The following is a 13,894-nucleotide window of genomic DNA, read 5'->3' as shown; positions in this document are numbered from 1 at the left end:
GCCAACTATCCCAATAAACAAGCCATTAAACCATGCTACTTCTGTTCTGCACCCAAATAATAACCATTTATCAAGTACTCTTGAGTACAGTGTGTCAAAAGCATTCTTGAAAGCATTATTTTAAACTTCCTGACACTCCTAGTAGTTTCAAGGTAGGTATTACTGTTATCATATTTTACAGATAAATAGCCTGAAGCTGAGGGAGTTTAAATGATTTGTCTAAAACAGTGATTCTCAGGGGTTCTTGAAATACTTCTGGGGTCTGGTAGGTCAAACCTTTTTTATACTAGAATTAGGACGTTTTTTGCCTTTTTCTTTTTACCATGTTGACCCTTACATGGAAGGTTTAAAAACAAAGGTAGTAAAACCACTTGCACCTTAGCATGAACCAAGGCAATGCCACCAAACTATTCTAGTAACTATTGTATTTCTCAGTATTCTGCACTTGCAGTTAAAACAAAAGAAGGCCAGTTTCACTTTAAAATGTTCTTAGTGAAATATTATGTTATTAATTCTATTCATTATTGACCCTCAGGTAGATGCCAATCTATGCGACAGCATGGGGAGTACACTTAAAGCCCTTCTACTGCCTCAAAGAAAAGCACTTGTATGGTTCAGTTGTGAGTTGAACTTGACAGTATTTTCATGGAACATCATTTTTGTTTGAAATGGCATTTGACAAACTATGGTTAACCATACTTAGTTATACGGTGGACATTTTCTCGAAAATGAACAAAATGAAACTATCACTTCAAAGAAAACAACTGACGGTATTTGTTGCCAATGATAAGCTGAGCTTTTAGGGGAAAAGATATTTTATAAAACTTGTATCTTCCACCACGAGCTTGACAGATTCCCAGACTTCAAAACTTTCCTGGTGAAGTTGGTGGAGATATCAACAAATATGATTTTTTAGTATTATATAGTGAAATGTCAACATTTGGAAGGTCTGCTTAACCCAGTGAATGTTTTCAAAATGACCAATGCCTGACACCACAATTGGTATAAGATACATTCAGGATATGAGATAGAAATGTATTTTAATGTAACAGGATATAAAAAAAAATTCACCAATATGATTTCAGATTCCACACTGCAACTAACCTTTAAGAAACTACCACTTATCAAGACTGTAGTATCAAAGAAGATATCCAGAAATGACCTAAGAGTCTATTAAAAGACTCTTCCGTATTCCACCTCTGTATCTGTGAGACTGTATTTTTTTCATATTCATTGTCCAGAAAGATTGCAACAGATTGAATGCAGAGACAGATAAGGGAATCCAGCTGTCTTCTAATAAGCCAAAGAATAAAGAGATTTTTGCAAAAGTGTAAAATAATGTCACGCTTCTTCACTAAATTTTTTTGAAAACTTTTTTTCATAAAAATATGTTATTTATGAAAGCATGTAGCGGGCTTATTATTGTCATTTTAAAATGAATTAGTATAATTATTTACAATGTTTCTTGGTTTTAATTTTGAGTACAGTATATATCAACCGATATAACCCACATCAAAAAAGCTCTTTAAGGTTCTCAATAATTTTTCGGAGTGGGGTCCTGAGATCAAAATGTTTGAGAAGTGCTCATTTTAGATAACAATCCTGAGAAGTGGTAAAGCCAGGTCTCTTATCTGTCAGGCTCTCAACCCACAGAACAACCCATGTTGTTTCCATGGCACAATGTTACCTCCTTACCCAAAAGTCTCATCAGTATGAAAATGGCAAACAGAATTGGGTCCCTAAAGCTTTATTTTGCAATTTTTTCCCACAATATTTAAGTTTTTCAATGTTTATTTTTGGTTTTTGCTTTTTATTAAACTATAGTTGATATACAATGTTTTGTTAGTTTCTGGTGTACAGTAAAGCAATTCAGTTATATATATATATATTTTCATATTCTTTCCATTATAGTTTATTACAGGATATTGAATATAGCTCCCTGTACTATACAATAGGACCTTGTTGTTTATCCTTTTTACATACAGTACTTTGTACCTGCTAATCTCAAACTCCTAATGTATCCCTCCCAACCCTATTTCCCCTTTGGTAACCATAAGTTTGTTTTCTATGTCTGTGAGTCTGTTTCTGTTTCACAAATAAGTTCATTTGTATCATATTTTAGATTCCACATATAAGTTTTTCGCTGTTCAGATATTTTTCTCCAGTAAAGCACAAGTTTCTTGTCCCTAAAGCTTTAGGGTTTCAAGATGACTCTTTCTGGCAGTAGTAGAAAAATGAAATGATGTTGCTTCGTGCTCAGCTTATGACAGAAGTAACAATATACTGAGTTGTCTATAAAGCCCCCAAAGTTAGGAAGTGTTCTTTATTAGGTTTTAACAAACAGTAGTAAATCTGATTATTTGCCTCCAGGTTTGTATTCCATGGTGCTAAGCCTCAGGAATTAAACCTATGTTTTGGGGGGGCCAGATTTGCTGGGGGACATTCTCAGAAGGAAATCTTGCATGCCCCTACGCAGCAGTGCATTCTCAGCAACCTCCCTCAGGCTCCTGTGCAGCTTCTCCATCTCCTTGTATTCACTTTTGACATCTACAGAAGAGCAGAGAGTAAGCATTAGGAGTTAGTCCTTTTCAGAAATGTCCCCAGAAAACAAATCCCCCAAGAATCCTGTTCTGACCTCGGTCACCTGTCCCAGAATGTGAGCTTGAGAATGGAGCTTAGAGATCAGACAGTCCAGTCAATATGTTTTATAAATAGCTCGATCAAACCAGGCATGCTTGCTCTTACCTTAAGGCTTATCTCAGCATAGGGGGCACCTTGAAAATAAACACAAACCTACCCATAAAAAAGGTCTGGGAAATCACTGAGTCTTTACAAAGGCCTCATAAGTGCTCAGTGGAAGGAGATACAAAACACGCCCCACACAAAACCTCCCCCAAGTCTTTTCCAGACATCTCTCTCCTTCTCTGATCTCTCTCCCCACAGCTGTGCCCGTTCTAAGTGAATCTGCTCTTATTTTTGGCATCTCAGGTTCTTAGCCGATGATCTGCCATTAAATGGTATCCTTTTGATGGTTAATTTTATGTGTCCACTTGTCTGAGCTGTGGTGCCCAGATATTTGGTCAAACATTATTCTGGATGTTTCTGTCAGTATATTTTTGGATGAGCTTTACATTTAAATCAGTGGACTCTGAGTAAAGCAGATTGCCCTCCGCAATGTGGGTGGGCCTCATCTAATCAGATGAAGATCTGACTAAAACAAAGGCTGGTCTCCCCTGAGCAAGAGGGAATTCTCTAGCAGACTGCTTTTGGACTTGAACTGCAAGTCTTTCTTGTATCTCCAGCCTGCTGGCCTCCCTTATCAGATTTTGGATGCACAAAACTGCCATAGTTGCATGAGCCAATCCCTTAAAATGATCTCTTTCTCTCTCTCTCTATGGACATATGTATACATTCTATTGGTTCTGTTTCTTTGGAGAACCCTGACAAACACAGTCCTCTTTGAAGGGACACTTCAGACTGACCTTGGGGTTGGCTCTGGCATTGCTCCTGAAAGTCTCTCCATCGCCCTTGGCTCTATATGCCCCGCATCACGACTCAGACCCACCCACCCTGAGCTGGCCAGTGATGGGAGCCAAGACCTTGCCCAAGAAGGGAGTCAGGGGCTTCCCTGGTGGCGCAGTGGTTAAGAGTCTGCCTGCCGATGCAGGGGACACGGGTTCGTACCCCGGTCTGGGAAGATCCCACATGCTGTGGAGCGGCTGGGCCCGTGAGCCATGGCCGCTGAGCCTGCGTGTCTGGAGCCTGTGCTCCATGACGGAGAGGCCCCCATACCGCAAAAAAAAAAAAAAAAGAAGAAGGGAGTCAGAACCCTGAGTCTATTTGTCTTTCTCCTGAGTCTAGAAGGTCTCCCATTTCCTCACTGCCTCTTAAATCGTATTTATCCTTCCAGGCTCCATTCTAGGGCCCAGCTTACTTGAAGCTACCCCAGTGTCCCAACCCTGAATGACCACTGTCTTCTGCACTGTGGGAATAACAGTCTGGTGCCCAAGTGCATCCCCTCCCTCAAGTTTTTGTTTAAATGTCACATTTCCAGTGAGACCTTCCCTGGTCACCCTGTCCCCTCTTCCAGGACCTCTCTCTCTCCTTCCCTGCTTTATTTTTCTCCATAGCATGTATCGCTCTTTGGCTTGCCACACGCTTTATTTATTCTGCTTCCTGCCTACCTTCTGCCCTCTGGGTTGTAAGCTCCATGAAGGTGGAGATTTTTGTCTGTATTGGTCACTGCTGTATCCTCAGTACCTAGAACACTGCCCAGCGCCTAGGAGGGGGCTGTGGTTTCTTGTAGAGTGAATGCATATGATCTGCTATTGTGATTTACAGTCTTGCACATCTTGTCTTAACAACTAGCTAAGACTCAGAGCAGGCACTGTTTCAGAACTCTTTGGTACCTGGCCCAGTACTCCCTACATAGTGTATATTCACTGGTGATGGGAAGAAAAGGGGACGGTCTTAAATTATGGCAAAGAGTAATTTACATCAAACTCAGGGGAGCATCTTCTGTCTGTGAGACCGGGAGAGTCAGAAGACCTTTGACCACTTCGAGGCGGGGGTTCTTAAAAGAAGACACGATTGGGTGACTCTAATCTTAAAACAGGTTCAAGACAGATGGTCATGGGAAAGACCGATAAATTGCAGTGCAAGGGTGTCACATCTCCTTCCCAGAGACCACTAGGAACAGGTTAGACGGCCGTCTCACCAGCCAGAATTGGGAGAGAACGATGATTTCCAAAGAAATACGGAAGTGCAGGACAGATCTTTAGAAGCGGAAATTGTGGCTTTTTCTTTGGAAATAGCCCTGACCACTTTCACCCTGATGGACTCACCAAAGGCAGCAGCTCTTTTTTTTTTTCCAAGCAGGCAACTGTGTACATAGTTTAAAACCTAAAAGACCCAGTGCAAAGCGAGTCTCTGCCCTCCCCATTCTCCAGCCTCCAGTTCCCCTCCTTAGAGGCAACCAGTGTGACCAGTTGCTGTGTATCCCATGGAGATTTTTCTGCATATACAGACACGAACATATGCTTTTCCCTTTTTTTTCTCTCACAAATGGCAACACATTACATGCTTTTTTTTTTTTTTACTTTACAATATATCTTGGAGCTTGTTTCTTACAGCTACATATAAAGCTACTTTTTTTTTGTTTTAACCAGTTGCGAGGTCCTCTACTAGTGGTGTAGCTAAGTGAGCTTAACCGTCATGACCCTTAAGTCTATGGACGGATCTTTGACGTCTTGACACCATGAACAATGCTGCCCTGAATAACCTTGTGCACATGCCACTCTGCCATGTATGAGGATATCAGAGGATAAATGCCTAAAAGAAGGATTGCTGGGCCAAAGGATGTGCACATTTTAAATTTTGCTAGAAATTGCCCAGTCGCTGTTTGCACCAGTTTACACTTTCCAGCTTACACCAGGGGACCCGGTGGAGCCCATGGTGTGAAGCGGAGATGGTTGCCTGTACCACACCCCTGGTGCTGCATCCCCAGCTTCCTGGTGGACGAAAACACACCTTCTCCATCACAACCAGAAAACGAGGCTTCGCATGGGAAGATATCAACCTAAAAGAATGGGTTTATGGAGACACCAGGACAGAGGCGTGGATTTGAATTTGCCGCTTTCCAGCTATGGATCCTCAGCACATTATCTAAGTTTCTGTTTCTGCATCTGCAAAATGGAGCGAGAATGCCTGCCCCTGAGGGTGAATGTAAGAATGTGGTGAGACATTGTACACAAAACCCGAATATAATGCTTGGTCTCAGCTGGGTGCTCAGCAAAGGAGGGGGCAGTCATAATTGTCATCATCTCCATCCCTTGCCCTAGAAATTTAATTTCTTTAAATCCAGCAAAGAGCAACCACAGTTTGGGGGCTAGGGGTGTGGCATCATCACCCTTTATGCAAAGGTTGTATGTATTTACCTGCGAGCTCCTTGTAGAGCCCATCCCCCTGGGACGAAGCAAGGGTCAGCATGGTGGTGACGCTGCCCTTCACCTTCTCCGTGATTCCATTCTACACGACAAAGGACGGTCATTCTGTTAGGAGGGCACAGCCCAAGGGAAAGGAATCTCATGAAAGGGACCCCACCCAATCCCCCAGCCAGAGAGTGTTAGCGACTGGGGTTGCCTTTTGGCAACTTTTTCAAAGTTTGCATTTTGGCACATTTTTCAAAGTCAGGTCCAAGGGTGGACCACTTGAGAATACCCTGGGTGGCCAGAGTCATCAGGACAACATTTCTGAGGGGTCCCACCTGCCTTTGTATCTCCTTTCCTAGACTCACGGAAATTGTACCTCTGATGCTGAATGACCAAATCAGGAGTAACGAGGAGGCACAGAGGCGTGGTGGGGGGGAGAACAGCCACCGCAGAGACAGAAAAAGAGGCAAAGCGAGGGTCACTGTCCCATTGTCCTATTATGCATTTAGTCACTGCGTAAATGTTTGTTGACCTCCTGCATTTCATAATACACCATTAATATACAACTTTCCAACTGCCTGAGAAATGTCTTCTTGCTACTCTCAGTCCTTCTATCAACTAAAACCAGTTTTCCTCTTCTAAGCACCTCTTGCCTCCCTTTGAAAAACACCGGACTCTCCACTAGCCTGACAGAGCCTAGTTTTGAACCTGCATCTCCTGACTCCAAGTCTTATGGTCCTTTCTTCAGTGCACCAGGCTGGGAACCCAAAGCTCTAATCTCGGCTGCATCTGTGAACCTTGTTCTAGTACCTCATGCCCTTGGCCTCAGCTTCCTTGTTTGTCGGATCAGAGAGTGGGAACCCTCTGTGGTCTTGCCCAGTTTCACCTTCCTGCATGGCTGTCATTTAAGATACATTTGTACATGCTCAAGGTGCTAATCATTTTTCGGTGGAATTGTTTTCTTGGGCACCTTAAGGGCGGGTTTTTATACATTCAGTGGGGATTGGCAGCTGTAGAGTTTGGCAAATTTTCTGCAAGTATTTGTAGTCGGTGGTAATATGTTAAATGATGGAAACTAAACCACGCCTGGTAAATGAGATACCTCTTAGCCTGGTCCAAGAGATATTACATGCCTTGTATTGCGGAGAAATGTATTTTCCATAACCGTGGTGATGCGGGGAGAGGAGATTGTGCAGAAGCAGGTTTCAGGAAGCAGGCTGGTTCAGAGGTGGACGGACATAGCAAGGAGCCGGGGTCCTCAGGAGGTTGGGAGAGAGTCAGCTAAGCCTGGACTGAGGCTGATGAATTTGGAAACCCTATTGGCTTGGGGCCTGGGGTGGGGGGTGGGGCAGCCAGCAGTACCTTGGACTAAAACAAAGAATTTATATTACTTGGGGAGGGGTTGGCAAGCTAAGAGACCCAGGGCTGGGATAAGATCATCCAAACGTACTTGACAAAAGCACTTAGGTTTGAGGAAACTGTTAGGAACTGTCTTCTGAGATAGACAGCGTCACACCTAAATCTATGCCAGGGACTGTAACAGACTGACCTATAATAGTTGACTGGCATTTATCTATCAGTATTTTATGTAGACAAGTCATTTTCCCTCATTTTAAAAAAAAAAATCTGTCTTAAGATTATGCTATTGCCGGAGCCAGGTTACCTGGTCCCAAATCCCCGCTCTGTAACTTACTAGCTGTGTGACCTCTTGATACACCTCTCTCTGCCTCCGTTTTCTCATCTGTAAAATGGGAATAATAATAGTATACTTCACAGAATTGCTGGGGATTCAGTGAACTCATGTTTGTGAAGAGCTTAGGATCCCCTCTAGATATTACAGTTGTCCTAGTGATGACTCAGTAAAGAGGAAAGAGGCAGGAGAGAGCCGGAGGGGCTGCGTTTCTGAAGCCACGGCCTCAGAGAGAAGCCCGAGCCAGCATGTGGTGGCAGTGGAGGCTGGCCTCCTCCCCAGAATCATGGCCGTCGGTTGGGCCCTCTCTAGAGAAGGCATCCGGCTCTATTTGGGCCCAAACAGTTACTACTCCTTCTGTCTTCTGTACCTGCTTCCTGTGCTCCCCCAGGAGCCTCTTTGGGACTGGAATTCAAACCATGGGTGTCAAATACCTTCAGCTGGTGAAATTGGTGCTGCATCCTTTCTTGAGCCCGTTCGAACATGCCCTCGGCCACCTGCTGGTCCAGCCCTCTTCTGAGGACATCTTTCATTCTTTCACATGCTGTTTTGCCCGTGATCTGAGCTGCCTCTGGCAAAAATGATAGTCACAGTCACAGCACAGCAAGGACTTGCTTAGAGATCTTTAGCATCAGAAAGACAGACAAGCAAACAGGGACTTCCCTGGTGGTGCAGTGGTTAAGAATCTGCCTGCCAATGCAGGGAACACGGGTTCAAGCCCTTGTCCGGGAAGATCCCACATGCTGCAGAGCAACTAAGCCAGTGCGCCACAACTACTGAGCCTGTGCTCTAGAGCCCACGAGCCACAACTACTGAAGCCCACGTGCCACAACTAGTGAAGCCCACATGCCTAGAGACCGTGCTCTGCAACAAGAGAAGCCACTGCCATGAGAAGCCAGCACACCACAATGAAGAGTGGCCCCCGCTCACCGCAACTAGAGAAAGCCTGCGCGCAGCAACGAAGACCCAACGCAGCCAAAAATAAATAAATAAATTTATTTTTAAAATAAAAAATAAATTTAAAAAGCACATTTAAAAAAAAAAAGACAAGCAAACAAACTATACACACACACACATACACACACATATATATTATACATACCTACATACATACACTTATATATATTCATACATGTAGCACCATTTTCTACACCGTGGAAGTAGAATAACATGATACGAAACACTAACTCAATATTTAGATCATTTTCATGTTGAAAATCTAATGAACGAATTAAGCAGAAGCTTCCAAAATTCCAAACTCACCCGCCCACCCCAGGAAAAAAAACAGTGGGACCACCAAAGCAAGAAAACGCTGGAAAGTGAGTTTACAAATACTTAAAGAAAATAAGAATGAGAATTGGGTAATGGATTTTATAGTTGAATTAGCTGAGATGCAGCACGGAGAGGAGAAGCAAGGTGTCTAGATAAAGGGTGGACAGAAAGAACTAGAAACACATAGATAGAAATGGGTCATGACTGACCTCTCCCCACACCCTTGCAATTGTTTGGTTTTAATTTGTAGACCAAGAGTGTTATGGGGACTCAGGACGCAGGAGGACAAATACTTTGAAGGGGGAGCAGCAGACTAGGATGCTAAAGGAGCCGACAGACCCCAGAGGAGGTGGAAAAGTTACTCTCAGGGGCCCACCTTCGTAACAGGGCTTCAGGTCGTTCTGAACAGAGGTGCTGAGAGACTCATAAATCCTCCTCTTCTTTCTGAGGATGTGTCCCTCCAGGCCTCCCAGGATGGCGCTTATCTGAGAATCCACGTTAACAAAAAGCCATTTGTGACAATCCCTTAATAGAAGCAGGGCAGGGGTTCCCGTGTACGGGCACCGCCTCCTCTGCCCTGTATTATCGTTGGCTGTTCACACGTCTCTGCCACTGTGAACTCCTCACAAGCAGGAACTTTATCTGAAGCACTTTTATATCCCCAAGTGCTTCCCACAGTGCCGGGCACCTCAGAAAACTCGATAACTATTTGCAGAGTTGAACCCGGGTGCATGCAAGCTGCTGGGATGGGGCATTTGGAGGAGGGCGGGGGAGGCACAGGCGATTTCTCTAGTGTTACCCTGTGATTTGGGCTGGGCCTGTGCTGTGGACTGAATAGTCACGTTCCCCCAGATTCTTCTGTTGAAATCTTAAACCCCAGTGTGATGGCATTAGGAGGTGGGGCCTTTGGAGGTGATTAGGTCTTAAGGAGGGAGCCCTCCCAGTTGGGATGATTCCCCTTATAGACAGGACCGCAGAGAGCTCCTCTGCCCCGTCTGCCATGTAAGCACACAGCAAAAAGATGGCCACCCGTGAACCAGGAAGCAGGCCCAACCGCACGCCAAGTCTGCCTGCGCCTTGATCTTATACTTGCAGTTCCAGAACTGTGAGAAATAAATTTCTGCTGTTTATATGCTGCCTGGTCTATGGTATTTGTTACAGCAGCCCAAACAGACTAAGACAGCCTGGCCTAAGCAAATGAGTCACAGACAAGAGTCTTGAGGCCTCGAAACTAAAAAATGATCTGCAGGGCTTCCCTGGTGGCGCAGTGGTTGGGAGTCCGCCTGCCGATGCAGGGCATACGGGTTCGTGCCCCGGTCCGGGAGTATAAGTATTACTTGCCATCATAAAAGTATTTACAAAGCAGAGATAAAGAAGATAAAGATAGGGAATTCCCTGGTGGTCCAGTGGTTGGGACTCCGTGCCTCCAGTGCAGGAGGTGCAGGTTCGATCCCTGGTCGGGGAACTAAGATCCCACCTGATGCAAGGCACAGCCAAAAAAAAAAAAAAAAAAAAAAAAAATGATCTGCAAAAAAAGACACTTCTTTAAACTTCACCGCTGTGGATAACACTTCATGATATTGGCAAAAATGATAAAGAAGTCAGTGAGAATATGTTACAAGTGGATTCAAATGTTTATACTTCTAAGGATTCTTTGAAGATTCTTCTTGGGAACTGGGGCTACTTGACAATCTCAGCATTTACTGTTCCTTTCTTCTCAGTGGGACAAAGCTTGCTACGTCTGTAGCAGACTCAGGACCGCTTCTCTTTGCCCCATCCCACAGTGTTCTGTATCCCACAGTGCCTGCTATAAGGTCCACCCAGACCCTGGACACTCCAGGGAAACAAGTGGGAAAAGACAGGCAACCTCCAAAATCCTGCTGGGAAGAAAACCACTACCCAACCTCGCTGCCCCCTTCACTTTATAAGGATCTTACCTCCTGGATCAGGAAACTCTTTTTATAGCTATCATATTTCCAGCCATTTCTTATCCCAATTTCCGTCATCTTCTCCTGCAGAGAGTACTTAAAAGCATCTATGTGGGGCATCAGAGCTGAACCATCACTGGGCTTCCCAGACCTACAGGGGAAAGCACCATAAAATGTTAAGAGACAACGGTGGCTATTGTGGGGTTAAAACAAAGAGGAAACTAGCTGGTATTCTTTTACTCATTTTGAAGAGAAGAAGCACGAGATCTAACAGTTATAAAATTCCTATAATGAAGTCCGTGCAATGATGTCCATTTTACAGATGAGAAAGCTGAGGTTCAGAGACAGTAGCTAATGTGTTCAAAGTCACACAGCTAGTAAGTAGCAGGGCCAGACCTTGGGCACTGATCTGTTTAACCTCAAAACTCATAGTCTTTTTGCTGCCCAGGTGTTCCCACTTGAAAGGGTGGGACGAACTACACCTTAAAAGATGGGTAAGATTTAGGGACGTGAAAAGGAGGAGGAGGCATTCTCCACAGGGACGACATAGTGAACTAGGTTTCAGGACATCCTAGGAATAAGAAGCATCAGGTGAGTGGAGAAGAGGGCAGAGACCTGAAGTCCTAGCTCTCTTCTTATGAGCTGGGTGACGCTGGGAAAACTATATGATTCCTCCGAATGGCAGTGTGTTCACTTGTAAGAAGACCAGAGCCACTTCAGAGGGTTATGGGGAGGATGTGATGACATGATGCATGCAAAGTGCTTAGCACAAGTCCCTGGTACATCTCAGTTGCTCTTTGCTGTCTTCAGGCTGGTTAAAGCCAGGGGTTGACACTGACAGGGGGGTGGGGAGAGATGGGAAAGGCCAGTTGGAAGCAGGTGGAATGTCTTGAAGGCCATTCCAAGGAATTTGGAGTTTACCCTACAGATGTGTAAACAGGGGCGGGTGAGCGTAGGTAGGCTAGCAGGCTTCCAAACACATTTAAAGGAAGGTTGGGGGCACCGGGGTGGAGGCACTGAGTAAGAATCGAGCAAAGGTAGAATGGCTCAAACAGGAGAGGGTGGTAGGCCAGGTGAAATGCCAGGTGCAAAGGAGGGAGACTGGGGACAGGCTGGGGACTAGGAGAGACTGTTTCTGTGGATGGAGAAAAGGTTTGGAGGTCAAGGAAAAAGGGAAGGACGGGGCGCTGTTGAAGGTTCAAGCCCCCCACCCCACGCCATGTGTGAGCATGCTGTGTGTCAGAAAGCAAGCAGAGTCATCGTGAGCCACTTTTCCTTTTCTCATTCAGGGAAATTTACAAAGGCCGTGTGTTTCCTTAACTCCACACTCTCCAACCAAAATACCCCTGTCCTGGGCTCAGATCCCCGGTGCATGTAGGAGATATTTGAAAAATAATGGGAATCATAATATTAATCGGAAAGCAGCATCTCCAGCTGCACTCGAGGTCACCACAGGAAATTTTTAAGTAAACCAAACTAGGGCTTTTGTGTTTTGCCAAAGACTAAGTTTTCCTCCTCAAGTTGCAAGCTACTCTGGACCCTGCCAGATCCAAAGTACAAATTCTTAAAGATGAGCGTCCTTCGCATGTTTGTTCACAGAGGATCCAAGTGAGGGATCCTTTACCTAAAAATGCCTCCAAAAACAGGATCAATCTGTTCATAGATGGGCTGCGTGATGGCTTCGTTCAGATCTATTCTCCCAAGAGTCCTGGAGGCATAGATACCGTTTTTCAGGCAAACCGCTTTCAGAGTCTGGTGAAAACCCTGGTTTCGTCTACTCCTCTGGATAATTAAACAATAAGATAGTGGAGTTAGTAGGTGTTACCTAGAATTCACGGGATCAGAGTTGCACTGCCTTTGGCCAAACACCATTACCAAGAATCACAGGGAAGAGTGGAGACATGATCTTTCAGAGAGGACAGCAGTCATACCTCAAGTTGGCGGGTGCCCCTGCCCTGGGTTCCCAAAGCATCCTCTGCTCTCTGCTTACATACAGCTTTGCATTTGTCTCTTTACTCATCAGGCTGCTAAACTGGACCATCAGCTGGTTAAGATCAGGCCTGATGTTTCATCCATCGTGATGTCCTCACCATCTGGTCCTGGTATAGGTCATGCTTGATAAATATGTGCTAAATGAGCAGTTATTAAAATGAAAATGTGCTCTGACTCTACCACGAGTATGTGTTTTAGGTTCTCCGAGCACAGCCTCGATGTTTTACACTTTTTATTAAATATTTGATAAAATGTAACTTGATGTATATCTCTTTGTAATATTTTCTCCCAGAGACATAAACTCACACATCGGAAGAAAAAAATAATATGAAGCTAGAGCTATAAGAGACTTGATAAATTTTAGCCACATGGTGATTGATCCTCAGTAAAGAGAATAAAAAATACATTTGCACTGACTGAAATTTCGGTAGAGGCCTTTATGATCATTAATCAATGATACATGTTTTCAGTGAATGGCCATGTAGCATGGTTATCTCCACCTGTCTATCCATATCTTCCCATATCAATCTATCATCTATCTCTATTTTAATATTCTGACATTTTTGCTTAATATTATAACATGAGCATTTCCTGAATTCATTGTAAATACTTCCAAAAAATTATTTGAATAACCACCGTAATGTCATATGGATGTATCATATCATTAGCATTCTCGTATGGTTAGACATTTAGGCTATTTTACTATGTTACCTAAAGATATGATGTTCGTATATACATGTCTGCCCAAATATCTGATCGCAAGGGCAAGTTGCTTATCAAATAGGAACGCCCTGGGTTGTGCCCACAGTCACAGAGTAAAGAAGCCATTGAGGGGCTGAGGAGAGCGGGGACAGTTCCTGGGATGAAGCCCTGGTGACGGCCTGAAGGTGCCTGATGCTGCTTCGTCCTCCACAAGCACATTGTCTCAGAGGACTGGTCCCCGCCTCATGCCTTCACCTTCTCAGCACCCACCCACTCATTCACATTTTGTGATCTGGGATCTTCCACCATCGTATAGAAACAGTTCTCTCCAGGGTCACTTCGTTGCCTATCGCTATGAAACAAATTACCCCAAACTTCAT

General features: G+C 44.4%; 1 protein-coding gene across 1 annotated transcript in view; it reads right to left on the bottom strand.

The window, feature by feature from the left end:
• Positions 1-2,407: 2,407 nt before the first annotated feature.
• Positions 2,408-13,894, bottom strand: part of NUGGC (nuclear GTPase, germinal center associated) — a 41,827-nt gene continuing 30,340 nt past the window's right edge. Inside the window, exons 13-18 of the mRNA XM_007466184.1 lie at positions 12,445-12,602; positions 10,830-10,971; positions 9,269-9,377; positions 8,055-8,191; positions 5,937-6,027; positions 2,408-2,547 (exon numbers count right to left, since the gene is read on the bottom strand). Coding sequence (XP_007466246.1) covers positions 2,408-2,547; positions 5,937-6,027; positions 8,055-8,191; positions 9,269-9,377; positions 10,830-10,971; positions 12,445-12,602 — 777 coding nt within the window. The remainder of the gene's footprint in view (positions 2,548-5,936; positions 6,028-8,054; positions 8,192-9,268; positions 9,378-10,829; positions 10,972-12,444; positions 12,603-13,894) is intronic.

The sequence above is a fragment of the Lipotes vexillifer genome, unplaced genomic scaffold, assembly GCF_000442215.2.
Source record: "Lipotes vexillifer unplaced genomic scaffold, Lipotes_vexillifer_v1.1 scaffold308, whole genome shotgun sequence".
In the NCBI taxonomy this organism is placed as follows: Eukaryota; Metazoa; Chordata; class Mammalia; order Artiodactyla; family Lipotidae; genus Lipotes; species Lipotes vexillifer.
The sequence above is the reverse complement of the archived record's forward strand: the minus strand, read 5'-3'. Positions and strand labels throughout refer to the sequence as shown.